This window comes from Prinia subflava, chromosome 2, assembly GCF_021018805.1.
Source record: "Prinia subflava isolate CZ2003 ecotype Zambia chromosome 2, Cam_Psub_1.2, whole genome shotgun sequence".
Lineage (NCBI taxonomy): Eukaryota > Metazoa > Chordata > Aves > Passeriformes > Cisticolidae > Prinia > Prinia subflava.
The window spans coordinates 481,033-494,708 of record NC_086248.1 but is presented as its reverse complement, the minus strand read 5'-3'; the positions used below and the strand labels follow the sequence as shown (position 1 = coordinate 494,708).

General features: G+C 57.0%; 1 protein-coding gene across 1 annotated transcript in view; it reads left to right on the top strand.

Moving 5' to 3' along the window:
- The window catches only part of DTNB (dystrobrevin beta), a 141,268-nt gene that overhangs the window by 92,362 nt on the left and 35,230 nt on the right, over positions 1-13,676 (top strand). Inside the window, exon 18 of the mRNA XM_063422411.1 lies at positions 4,378-4,398. Within this exon, the coding sequence (XP_063278481.1) occupies positions 4,378-4,398 (21 nt within the window). The remainder of the gene's footprint in view (positions 1-4,377; positions 4,399-13,676) is intronic.

Genomic DNA, 13,676 nt, shown 5'->3' with positions numbered 1-13,676 from the left:
ACCCAGTGCCACCCCTGCCATGGCAGGGACACCTCCCACTGTCCCAGGCTGCTCCAGCCCCAGGGTCCAGCCTGGCCTTGGGCACTGCCAGGGATGCAGGGGCAGCCACAGCTGCTCTGGGCACCCTGTGCCAGGGCCTGCCCACCCTGCCAGGGAACAATTCCTGATTCCCAAGATCCCATCCAGCCCTGCCCTGTGGCAGTGGGAGCCATTCCCTGTGTCCTGTCCCTCCAGCCCTTGTCCCCAGCCCCTCTCCAGCTCTCCTGGAGCCCCTTCAGGCCCTGGAAGGTCCCATTTAGGTCACCCCAATAAGCTTCTCTTCTTTGTCTCCCCTCCCAATTTGAATATCCACACCCCAGTCCTGGGCATTCCAACATCCATCCCAAATTCCCTGCCCCAGGTAGCTCCTCGCTCAGGTAATTATTTTAAGCTGCAAGTTCCCCAGCCTGCTGAGCTAAAAATACCATTTCTTGTAGATACTTTTGACACCTTTTCCCATTATTGGTGTCAGAGCTTCCCTGTCTGCTGGTGCAGACTCCAGGGGGAAGGGATGAGGCAGACACAGGATCCCCCCTCCTCCCCTGGTCGGGATTTCACCCCCGGCCCTGCTGCTGCCTCCGGGCTCTGTTTTGTTCCTGATGTTGGTGTTTATTTCCAGCTCTCATTTTCAGTGGTTTTAGCCCTGCCAGACACGATTTTTCCCCGCCAGGTTTTAGCTTCTCTCATCACTTGGAGCTCTTCAAAACTGTTCATGTATAATTTACATCAGCTGTTAAGCTTTTATGGGGTTTTTTCCATTTTCTTATGCAGTATTTTTTACATTTTTAATGCTGCCTTCATTTCACCATTTAGGGCTGGATTCAGCTCACCCAGCTCTGCTTTCCTGAGAGTTTGGGGCCTCGAACCCCTCTCTGAAGAGAAGGAGAGGGAGGAAAGACCTTGTAGGTGTCAGCAGCTTCCCCTGAGGGGCAGCTCTGACCTTGCTGTCTGTGACAGGGACAGGGCCCAGGGAAGGGCTGGAGCTGTTCCAGGGGGATTTGGGATGGATCTCAGGGAAAGGCTCTTCCCCAGAGGTGCTGGCACTGCCCAGGCTGCCCAGGGAATGGGCACGGCCCCAGAGCTCCAGGAGAGCTTGGGCAGCGCTCCAGGGGTGCCAGGGTGGGATTTTGGGGTGTCTATGCAGGGCCAGGGGCTGGGCTGGGTGATCCCTGTGGGTCCCTCCATAGCCACGACATTCCCTGATTCCAGGAAAGCCCATCTGTGGAAGGCCATCCATAGCTGTCCTCTGCAGGTCCATCATTTCCCCATGCTGTGGTGCCTGGACCAAAGCAGGGAAAGGCCCTGGAACAAGATCCCTTCCAAGCCAAACCATTCCTGGTTCTGTGATTTCTGACCAGTCCTGGTTCTGTGCTTTATGACCAGTCCTGGTTCTGTGCTTTATGACCATTCCCATTCTGTGATTTCTGTTCCCATTCTGTGATTTCTGACCAGTCCTGGTTCTGTGCTTTATGACCATTCCCATTCGGTGCTTTCTGACTGTTTTGGTTCTGTGATTTCTGTTCTCATTCTGTGATTTCTAACCATTTCTGGTTCTGTGATTTCTGACCATTCCCATTCTGTGATTTCTGTTCCCATTCTGTGATTTCTGAGCATTTCTGGTTCTGTGCTTTATGACCATTCCTGGTTCTGTGATTTCTGACCAGTCCTGGTTCTGTGCTTTATGACCATTCCCATTCGGTGCTTTCTGACTGTTCTGGTTCTGTGATTTCTGACCATTCTCATCTGTAATTTCTGTTCCCATTTCTGTGATTTCTGACCAGTCCTGGTTCTGTGATTTCTGACCATTCCCATTCTGTGATTTCTGACCGTTCCCATTTCTGTGATTTCTGTTCCCACTCTGTGATTTCTGACCATTTCTGGTTCTGTGCTTTATGACCATTCTCATCTGTAATTTCTGTTCCCATTTCTGTGATTTCTGACCAGTCCTGGTTCTGTGATTTCTGACCATTCCCATTCTGTGATTTCTGACCATTCCCATTTCTGTGATTTCTAACCATTCCCATTTCTGTGATTTCTGACCATTCCCATTTCTGTGATTTCTGACCATTCTCATCTGTAATTTCTGTTCCCATTTCTGTGATTTCTGACCATTCCCATTCTGTGATTTCTGACCATTCCCATTTCTGTGATTTCTGTTCCCATTTCTGTGATTTCTGACCAGTCCTGGTTCTGTGATTTCTGACCATTCCCATTTCTGTGATTTCTGACCGTTCCCATTTCTGTGATTTCTGTTCCCACTCTGTGATTTCTGACCATTCCCATTCTGTGATTTCTGTTCCCACTCTGTGATTTCTGACCATTCTCATCTGTAATTTCTGTTCCCATTTCTGTGATTTCTGACCATTCCAGTAGTTTGTCCAGAGTTATTTGAACCCCCCTGGGGGTCCTGCCCTGATGTTCCTGGGCCCTCCAGGGACCTCCCCAGGCTGCTGCAATTGGGAGTCAATATTGGGGTTTTCTCCCACCAACCATCCCCAGGGAGTGCTGACACTTCTGTCCGGGGGTGCCAGTTATGGGAATTTCATGGAATCCCAGACGGGTTGGGAGGGAAGGAAGGGAAGGGAGGCTGTGGCTGCCCCATCCCTGGCAGTGCCCATGGTTTCACAGAGGCTCCATGCAGCCTTGGCTTTCCCTCCCTCTGCAGTGAGCTGGCCTGGCTGCGATGGGCATTCCCTGGGGACCCTGTCTGCTCCTCCCAGGGCTTTCAGTGTCAGCTCCACGGAAATCCAGCAGACAGATCCCATTTCTCTGCTTCCATTTCCTGCACGGCAATTTCCTCCACTGATTTATCCCTGCCCTGCTCAGCCCTGGCCAGCTCTGTCCCTCCTGAGAGGGCTTCTGCACATCTGTACTCACTGCCAAGGCCTCATTTTTCAAACTAACAATTTTTTTTGGGGGGAATGGAGATTATTTAGGATGTTCTCCCTCACCTGGGTCCCCATGTGGTCCCGGTGCTGGTGGGAGGCACAAGTGTGGGATTTGGGGTGTGGGCAGGGCACTGAGCAGAGCCAGGCCCCATCTGCCAAACTGCACCAAAGCCACAGCTGAAGGAACCCCAAGTTCTGGGAGAAAAACTCCAAAATATCTGCTCAAAACCACGGAATTCTCCCCCAGCCGTTCCCAGGCTCCTCTGCAGGGCTGGGTGGGAAAACAGCTTTCAGTGGTCAGTGAGAAGAAGCTGCTTTAAATTAAGGGAAAGGTTCTGGTTAATCCTGCTCAGATGGGGGATCAGCGAGGGAAGGTTGATAAATGGGTTCATGGATTTCCAGGCCAGAAGGAGCTTTTATCCCGCGAATTTTAATTCCATGACCTGAATTTCTGGGGGGCTGTGCTTGGCCGTGGTCCGTGCAAGGCCAGGGTGGAGGGAGTCACCTGAAAGTGCTGGAATTGCTGCTTTGGGATAGACAAGGGTCAGCAGCACCGTCCTGCAGCCCTTGTGTCACACACAGGGCCAGACCCGTGGTAGTTCCTGTCCGGGAGAGGACACAACCCACGGAAACTTTGGAATTACCAAGGACACCCTGGGCTGGGTGACATTTCGCTCACTCCCAGCAATTCTCCTGTAGCTGAGGCAGGATGTGCCTCCACCAGCCCAGGCCCAACCACAGTGGACATTTCCCTGCTTCAGAAGGGGAGGAATCCACCTGTATTTCACATTTTTTGCCCTCCAGGTCGGGAGGGATCTGTACCAAGGTGCTGTGCAGTGCAGGAGCTGCTCTCTCTGCACCTCCTCCTCCCTCAGCCCCTCTGGTGCCTTGGCCTCAGTGTCCCCTCCCAGACGTGGCCCCTGTGTCCCTGCATTGCCGTGGGCAGAGGTGCTGCAGTGCCCGGGGGATGCTTTGCTGTTGGGGCTCTGTGCTGGCACATTTGTGTGTGGGGACACTCCCAGGCTTTGGGGGATGGATGTGGGTGGCTCCAGAGGCCTCAGGGCTGGGGCAGGAGAGGATCACGGGCTCATGGAGGGGTTTGGGCTGGAAGGGGGCGCAGAGGCCACGCCATGGGCAGGGACACTGTCCCCTGTGGCAGCCTGAGGCCAGCAGAGGTCCTGCCCAAGGGAGCAGCCACCCTGGAGCCACCGTGCTGTGCCCCAGGGATCTGTGCTGCCGTGCCCGTCCCACGTGTCCCACCGTGCCACCACCAGAGGCCCTCTGGATGGGACAGATGCCACCTGTGCTCCCCACAGCCCCCGTGTCCTCCTGCCCTGCTGGCACCGTGGTCTGTGCTTTCACTGCGTGTTTTGTGTGAAAATCAGCGTTTTCACAGGATAATTAATCTTTCCTCTCTCTCTTCGCCTTCTTCTTTTGCCAACGTCTCTAGGAAGAAGAGCAAAAGCAGGCAGTAAGTTGACTTCACTTTGTGGGTGATCTGGCTTTTTATTTTTTCCCCTTCCTGCATGAAATCCATTCTCTGTTAATTGGCTTGTATGCAAATAAACCCTGGGAAGGGGGGCGGGGAGGGGGGGCTTTTCTGCTTGGGAGTTGGAGAGCAGGCTTCCAGCAGAGCATGGTTTGTGTGTGTTATCCCTCTCTCCCTTTCCAGAGAAGTTTATTGCCGTGGGCTGGACTGATGAGGCTTTTGTGGAATCATGCATGACCATGAAAACGGGGGTTCTCGGCTGGCGTCGTTCCTGGTTTTGTGGGAGATCCTCGGGAGCGTTTCACGTGCTAAGAAAGCTTTCTTGTCTCCTCAGGAATCCTTTAATTTGCCTCCTTGCCACATACAAGTCCATGCATGAAAACTAATTAGTGACTTAATATTCCGGGCATGGCTCCATCTCCTTCAGTGCTGCCGGAGGCTCCTTGAAAGAGTCCCGGAGTTGCAAACAGGATGAGTGAAGGAGGAGACAAGAACGCCCGGGCTTTGGTTGATTCCCCTTTTCTCTGCCCGCCGGCTCAGAGCCGAGCCCAGTGTTAATTTCGGGATCCACTCCAGAGGGAGCCCTTCTGCTTTTCTCGGGAGCAGCCAGATGTTCAGCGAATGAACATTTGCAGCATTTTCGAACATGGTTCCCTTCATACCCAAAAGCTTTAGTGAGCATTAATCCGTGTTCTGCACCCCTGGGGATTTCGTGTGCTGTTTCTCACGGACATCACTGGATGCTGGGCACAGCGACTGGAAATTCTGGGGGCTTGTTCTTTGTAGGGAAATGATGTTTTGGGGTAGCATCTATTGCTGAAAACGCTTCTGTTTTACGTGTGCTGAACCCGGCCTTTGGTGACTCCTGGGTGGGTTTTTGCTGCTGTTTTGTTGCCAGTCCGAGGTGGTGGTGAGTGGGCACTTTCCATGGAGCCCAGCTCATTGTTAGGGAATCGTGGAATCATGGAATGCTTTGGGTGGGAAGGGGCCTTAAACCTCACCCTGTGCCACCCCTGCCACAGCAGGGACACCTTCCCCTGTCCCAGGCTGCTCCAAGCCTCATCCAGCCTGGCCCTGGGCACTGCCAGGGATCCAGGGACAGCCCCAGCTGCTCTGGGAATTCCATCCCAGCCTCTCCCCGCCCTCCCAGGGAAGAATTTGCCCTGTGTGCAATGCAAACCCCTCCCTGGCTTTGCTGAGGCACCTGGCAGAAGGGATTTGGTTCTCTGAAGGGTCCAGGCTGCAGCAGGGGCAGAAGCTTCAGGGAATGTCGTGAGGGGAGGAAAACACCCAAGACATGGCTGTCCCTGTTCTCCAGCTCCTGATGTGCCAGCGGAGTGCCACACAGCGTGTCCTCCTCCTTCCCAGCTCCTCTCCCAGGAATGATCCTCTGCAGGGAAAGGCCAAGCTTTGTGTTAGCTCAGGTTTCTGTGCTGTGCTCCCATCTGCAGTGTGGATTAGAAAAGGGGTAAAGATGAGATCAGGGAGGAGGTTAAGCAGTTCCACATCCCTTTTTTCCCTGGAACGCTGTGTCAGGTGGAGGACAGAGAGCCAAAACTAAAATCAGGTCAGCACAGCACCGTTCTGTCTGGGCCCATCCCTTTGGAACCGGGAATGGAGGAGCCAAAGTCGATGTGGAGCTCGGGAAAGGCAGATTTGGACTGACCAAAGGCCACGGTGCTGGTCTGCAGGAACTGAAACTTCCCATCCTTCCTTTGCACGGCCTGCAGCGGCGTGGGCTGGTCCCCCTGGAAAGGCTGGAAATCCAGGATGGGCTCGGCTGAGAAACTCACCCTGTGAGGGGACAGACGTGTCCTGGTGTCCCTGTGAGGGGTTTAGGGGAAACTGAGGGGGAATGGAGCCTGTGAGGGGACAGACGTGTCCTGGTGTCCCTGTGAGGGGTTTAGGGGAAACTGAGGGGGAATGGAGCCTGTGAGGGGACACCTCCCTCCATCCCAGGGTGTTCCAAGCCCTGTCCAGCCTGCCTTGCCTGGGGGAAGGTGGAGCAGCTCTGGGTGCCGTGGAGGAGAAGGCCCAGGGGTCTCGGGGACCTGGGGACCCCTCAGCCCCTGGCCAGGCGGGCTGGCTGTGAGGGGCAGCAGCAATTCCTGTCAGGGGGGAAGGGGAATGAAGCAGAAGCCATCTCTGACCTTCCTCCCCTGCTGGGGCTGCAGGTCCCGCTCTGCCGTGGCCAGAAGTTCATGGCAGGAGTTTACATCAGGAGAGGGATGTAAACTGTGTTATTTCTGATATTTCTGATGCTGGCATTGACAGGGAAGTGCAGGAACCCCTGTGCCCCGTGTTCAGAGCTGATCTTCCATAAGGCTTGGGCGGTTTCTGTCCTGTCCTGGGCACACCCTGGAGGAGCAGAGCCCCGTGTGCAGATTTCATTCCCTGGAGCCACACGGGGCCCAGGGCCCACCACACTGCTCCCACCACTGCTGGCATTGTTGTGTCCCAGCTAGTAAAATCCTAATTTACACCAGGACCCTTTCCATGTCACAGCTGGTGAGAAGCTCGGATAATCTGCTGCACATTAAACCCTCTTTGTTTTGTAGTGGGAGGAGCAGCCGTAGGAGCTGCTCAGTGTCCAGAGGAGCGTTGCAGGGATTCCCGAGGATGTGCATCACAGGGATGGTGTCCTGGCGTGTCCCACAGGCCCTACAACAATCCCAGAGCAGCGTCAGGAGCTCCAGCGCCAGGGAGTGTCCCTAATGCCAAACAGGCACAGGAGCAGCGCCAGGCAGAGGGGCTGGAACGCTGGAATGGAGTCTCTTCCCTCAGGAGATGGTGGGAGCCGTGGGAACAGCAGAGCAGAGGGGCTCAGCAGCTGCAGGGTTGTGTCACCCAGCAGAAGAAGTGGATGTGTGCTCACCCAGCAGTTCCTGGGAAGCCGTGGATCCCTGGGAGGGTTTCTCCTCAACCCCAGGGAGGGGGAGGCAGGAGTTCCCATTTTCCTGCCATGGTCAGACTGGGTTCAGAGATCTTCCAGCAGTGCCAGGGCACAGCCCCTGAAGGAACTGAACCAGCTGAGCCATGGCTACAGCCAAGGCAAACAGCTGGGATGAGCCGTCCTTCCCAAGGGATGAGAGCCCTGTGAGAGGGGAATTCCCAACTTTCCAGGCCCTGATGGACCCTGGTGTCCATTCAGGATCTGAGGCTGCTGCTCCATTCTGCACCCGGCTCTGCCTCGGCCAAGGAGCAGCAGGGGAGTCTCATCCCTGGAGGTGCCCAGGGGAGGGATGGATGTGGCACTCAGAGCCCTGGGCTGGGGACAAGCTGGGTGTCAGGCACAGCTGGGTCTCCATGGGCTGGGAGGGCTTTTCCAGCCTCGGGGACCCTGGGATTCTGTGACTCCTGAGCCTCCCAGAGCCATGTTGGGAGCAGTGCCTGGGAATGCCCAGTGCTGCCTGAGCTGTGTCCCAACAGCGAGCACTGCAACACCTGGATCCTGAAAACTGCCTTGTCCCAGGGCCAGGAACGCTCCTGTGCACAGCTCAGCACAGGGATGGGCTCAGGTAGAGCTCAGGATGGGTCAGGCAGAGCTCAGGAACGCTCCTGTGCACAGCTCAGCCCAGGATGGGTCAGGCAGAGCTCAGGAACGCTCCTGTGCACAGGCAGAGCTCAGGATGGGTCAGGCAGAGCTCAGAAATGCTCCTGTGCACAGGCAGAGCTCAGGAACGCTCCTGTGCACAGGCAGAGCTCAGGAACGCTCCTGTGCACAGGCAGAGCTCAGGAACGCTCCTGTGCACAGGCAGAGATCAGGATGGGTCAGGCAGAGCTCAGAAATGCTCCTGTGCACAGGCAGAGATCAGGATGGGTCAGGCAGAGCTCAGAAATGCTCCTGTGCACAGGCAGAGATCAGGATGGGTCAGGCAGAGCTCAGAAATGCTCCTGTGCACAGGCAGAGATCAGGATGGGTCAGGCAGAGCTCAGAAATGCTCCTGTGCACAGGCAGAGATCAGGATGGGTCAGGCAGAGCTCAGAAATGCTCCTGTGCACAGCTCAGCCCAGGATGGGTCAGGCAGAGCTCAGGAACACTCCTGTGCACAGGCAGAGCTCAGGAACGCTCCTGTGCACAGGCAGAGCTCAGGATGGGTCAGGCAGAGCTCAGGATGGGTCAGGCAGAGCTCAGAAATGCTCCTGTGCACAGCTCAGCTCAGGATGGGTCAGGCAGAGCTCAGGAACGCTCCTGTGCACAGCTCAGCTCAGGATGGGTCAGGCAGAGCTCAGGAACGCTCCTGTGCACAGGCAGAGCTCAGGATGGGTCAGGCAGAGCTCAGAAATGCTCCTGTGCACAGTTTCTGCCTAGGATGGGTCAGGCAGAGCTCTGCGATGAGCCTGGGGCTGCTCCTCCACTTTTAGCATGTTCAGGGCTCTCCTGCAGGGACCACCCAATCCTAGAGCAATCTGGGGGCGCAGGGACCCTAAAGCTCATCCAGTTCCCCCCTCCTGCTGTGGGCAGGGACAATCCCAGTGCCCCAGGTTCCTACCCCACACCTCGAGGAGCTCCCCGAAGAGCAGTGAGGTGCAGAGCTGTGCAGGCTGCAGCTGCCCCAGCCGTGGGTTTATCCCTCGGCAGACATTCCCGAGGGAAGGCTGGACTGTGCTGCCCTCAGAGGGAAGAACACCTCGCCTGGCTCGGGGCTGGCAGCTCTGCCCCTGGCACAGGAGCAGCCGTGGGCACGTGTCAGGATTCCTGTCTGGAAGGGTTTGCCCTGAGGATCTTCACTGTCCTGGGGTGGCTGGGTTGGGTAAGAGACAAATCCCTGGATCGTGGTGGTGCTTCCTGGGATGGAGATGGTGCCTGCAGGAGAGCTGGTGTCCATCTGAAGGGAGGGAACTCCCTCTGCCCTCACTCCCAGAGTGTTTAGGAATTCTCTGGGATAGGGGAGCTGTGCCCAGCCCCTTCTGCCCTCTTGCCAAGCCTGGCAAGCAGAGCTGAGAGGGTTTGGAGAGCAACTCTGGACAAAGCCAGGAGGGACAGGACACAGGTTATGGCTTCCACTGCCAGATGGGATCTTGGGAATCAGGAATGGCTCCCTGGCAGGGTGGGCAGGCCCTGGCACAGGGTGCCCAGAGCAGCTGTGGCTGCCCCTGGATCCCTGGCAGTGCCCAAGGCCAGGCTGGACACTGGGGCTGGAGCAGCCTGGGACAGTGGGAGGTGTCCCTGCCATGGCAGGGGACAGAACAAGGTGATCTTTAGGGCCCTTCCAGCCCAAGCCATTGTGAGATGCTGGGCTGGGGATGGGTCCCTGCTGGCCCAGAGGGGCTCTGGTGCCCTGGTGCCATTGTCACAGGCAGGGAGGCAGTGTCACCCACGGCCAGAGCAGCAGGGAGCCCTGGCTGGCCTCAGTCCTGCTCTGCAGTGACCAGAGGTGATTCCCAGGCTTTTTCAGGCCCTGTGGTTTCTGCTGCCGTGGGGAACAGGCAGGAGGCAGCGAGGCCTCTGCTCCATTCATGCCTTCCCTGAATTACATTCCTCCGCCCTTAATCACTCTTTGGATCACTCAGACACAAACAGGCAGGAGTTTGTTCACTTTCTTGTCTCCCAAGCCCTGCCTTGGCTGCCAGTGGTGGCTGCAAAGTCCTGGCAGCACAGAGCTCCAGGCACAGGCTCTGCCTGCCTGGACAGGGGGAAATACCCTCGGGAAGGACTTCCAAACCCGGCTGACAGGGTGGGCTCCATTTCCTAAACAGCTCCTCTGCCAGGGGCTGCCTGGAAATGGCTCCACTTTCACCCTCTGGAGGTTTCTGGTTTTTGTTTTGTTATTTGTGGAATGAGGATGGGAACGGAGCGGTGTGAGACCGTTCCCACCAGGAGGTGCAGCTCCTATGGATTTATCAGGGGAGTTCCAGGGTTTGGGGAGGTGCCATGGGCCCAGGGGGCTCCAGGGGGCTCCAGGAGCCCCAAGGGCTCACGGCTGTGTTCAGTATTCCCCACATGAGGAGGCCCTGCTGGAAAGGACACAGAATCCCTGGGACTGTGTGCTGGGAGGTGTGTGGAAGCTGCGGGTGACGTGTGGTGTAGCTGCTGTGTGTCTCTCCAGGATGGTCAAATACAGGCAGTTCTCCCCAGCAGCAGCAGAGCCCAGGCCTTGCCATGGGAGGGTGGCACGGGACAGCCTCGTGTCCCAGCACCGTGCCAGCCTCCCACTGCAGGGCCCCAGGGAGGCCAGGGGCTCCTTCAGCACCTGTAGCGCCCTTCCAGGGCCCAAAGGGGCTCCAGGAGAGCTGGAGAAGGACTGGGAACAAGGGCTGGAGGGACAGGACACAGGGAATGGCTCCCACTGCCACAGGGCAGGGCTGGATGGGAGTCTGGGCAGGAGTTCCTGGATGGGAGGCTGGGATGGAATTCCCAGAGCAGCTGTGGCTGCCCCTGGATCCCTGGCAGTGCCCAAGGCCAGGCTGGACACTGGGCTGGAGCAGCCTGGGACACGGGGAGGTGTCTCTGCCATGGCAGGGGTGGCACTGGGTGGGCTCTGAGGTCCCTTCCCACCCAAACCATTCCATCCTCCTGTGATTCCACACTGTGCCAGAGCAGCCCTCAGCATCCCAGGCCTGGCTGTGTTCATACCTGAGCTGAGCTGGGTTCTGGAGGTGCCTGGAGCAGCCCTGGAGCTGAGCTGGGTTCTGGAGGTGCCTGGAGCAGCCCTGGAGCTGAACTGGGATTGGAGGTGCCTGGAGCAGCCCTGGAGCTGAGCTGGGTTCTGGAGGTGCCTGGAGCAGCTCTGGAGCTGAGCTGGGATTGGAGGTGCCTGGGAGCAGCCCTGGAGCTGAGCTGGGTTCTGGAGGTGCCTGGAGCAGTCCTGGAGCTGAGCTGGGTTCTGGAGGTGCCTGGAGCAGCCCTGGAGCTGAGCTGGGTTCTGGAGGTGCCTGGAGCAGCCCTGGAGCTGAGCTGGGTTCTGGAGGTGCCTGGAGCAGCCCTGGAGCTGAGCTGGGTTCTGGAGGTGCCTGGGAGCAGCCCTGGAGCTGAGCTGGGTTCTGGAGGTGCCTGGGAGCAGCCCTGGAGCTGAGCTGGGATTGGAAGTGCCTGGAGCAGCCCTGGAGCTGAGCTGGGTTCTGGAGGTGCCTGGAGCAGCCCTGGAGCTGAGCTGGGATTGGAGGTGCCTGGAGCAGCCCTGGAGCTCGGTCCAGGCTGGGCTGTCCCTGTGCCTGTGACCAGGGTGAGCCCCAGGGACCACGGGGCCAGGGCAGGCTCTGGGAGGGATCCAAGCAAGAGCTGTTCCCCACCAGCCCCTTCTGGGGGAAATTCAGCTTCTCAGCCATTTCCAGCCCCCCAGCCCAGGCCTGTGAGTGTCACAATGAGCTGTCTGTGGCAGCAGGGCCAGCCTGAAGCGTTCCCCTGCTGTGCCAGCAGCTCTGGCCCTGCTCAGCATCTGCCTGGCACGGTCCTGCTGCAGCTCAGCATTCCCGGGAAAGGGCTGAGCCCGGGGCTGCTGTGGCTGCAGTGTCACTGACACACGCAGGCCTTGGGGAGGGGGCTGCACACAGTTCAGGGGCTGAGGGGTTCGTGTCAGCCACTAAAGCTCCCTGGCAGAAAACAGGGATGAGCGCTGGTGGGAGAGGGAGGGTGCGGGAGCAGGGGCACAGCAGGCCCAGACCCTCTGGAGCCGCGAGGAGGGGATGGTTTGTGTCAGAGCAGAGCAGCAGGAATGTCCCAGAGCAGCAGGAATGTTCTGAAGGCAGTGTCCCTGCAGAGTCTCTGAAATGTAGAACCATGAATCCACTGCTTAGGTTGATCCTGTAGGAATCAGCAAATCCCAGACTGGTTTGTGTTGGGAGGGACCTCAGAGCCCGTCCAGGGCCATGGCAGGGACACCTCCCACTGTCCCAGGCTGCTCCAGCCCAGTGCCCAGCCTGGCCTTGGGCATTCTATCGATCCCCATTAAGGATCTCATTGGCAAGACCAGAGTGGGATTTTTGTTGCAGATGCTCTCCCACTCCGTGGGTGCTCCCACCCTTTGTCCCCCGTTCCTGAGGACTTGCTGTGCTGTGTTGGTGGCGTTTCTCATTTCCCTTCGGCATTTCCACGAACCCTTTGTCGCCACATTTGGGGACAGATATTCCTGAGCCTGTCCCCGTTGTGTTTCCATCGTGGGGCGGTCAGTGCCATGGCTGGGGAGATGTTCTACAGGGATTTGCATTTGTTTTGGCAAGAGCTGCTTCTCCTTGCTGTTTGTTTGGTCCCTGGGAGACGCGATGCTGCTGACGAGTTTGGCAGGGCCGACGACAGAATTCTGGAATTCTCTCCTCTGGTGTGTTTTCTCTGGGCATGGGCTGGAAGTGGTTAAACGATCGTCCTTGTGGAGTGCAGGATGTGAAATATTTATTGCTTCCCTGCTGAATTTCATAGCCATGCTGACTCTTCTGAAACAATGCTTTCTTCACTCTGCAGTCAAGTGCTCCGGCACGTAACGGGGCTGGAGGGAGCGCGGGCAGAGCTCTGCTCCCTCACTGAGCTCCCTGCAATCCCTGACCCCTGCTGCTGGCCTGAGGCACCAGCCTGCCACCCAAATACACCCAAATAAACCCAGAATTGTGTCCATTCTCTGTCAGAGACAGAGCTGGGGGTTCTTTGGGTGCTCAGGAACGTCCAGCAAGATGCTGATGAAGTTCAGGGGAGGGCCTTTGCTGGTATCTTGGCTGTCACCTGGAGAAGGGATTGCTTATTGAGCCACAGGATGGTTTGGGTGGGAAGGGACCTTAAATCCTATCCAGTGATGGCAGGGACACCTTCCTGTATCCCACTTTGCTCCAAGCCCTGTCCAGCCTGGCCTTGGACACTGCCAGGGATGGGATGTCTTCAAAAACTTCTCTTTCGAAGAAGTTCACAAAAATCCCTCCATGCACAGTCACGGCAAACCCAGCAGAAGCCAACAGGTCTTCATCCTTGCAGGAGAACATCCCTGGAGCTGACCTGCACCCGCCCCATGGGCTGGGGTGAATAAAGCTCCTAATGCCCAGTAATTCAATTGCAGAGGAATTAATACTGACCGTGTTTCTCTGGGTGCATCTGCAATACTTTCCCTGGGATCATTATCCAGCCTGGAAGGGTAATCAAAGCCACGTGAAGGACATCTGGATCCACTGTTGGTTTATGTGGCACCTGGCCCTTATTAATAGTAATGAGGAAATGGCAGTTTGGGATTTCTTGACCTCACATGAAATTCATTTCGCTGGGCAAAGGTTGCTAACAGATGGCAGCAATTTGGGGCTCCGTTCATCATCTGTTGCACAGGCTTTACTGCTCTGGTTTG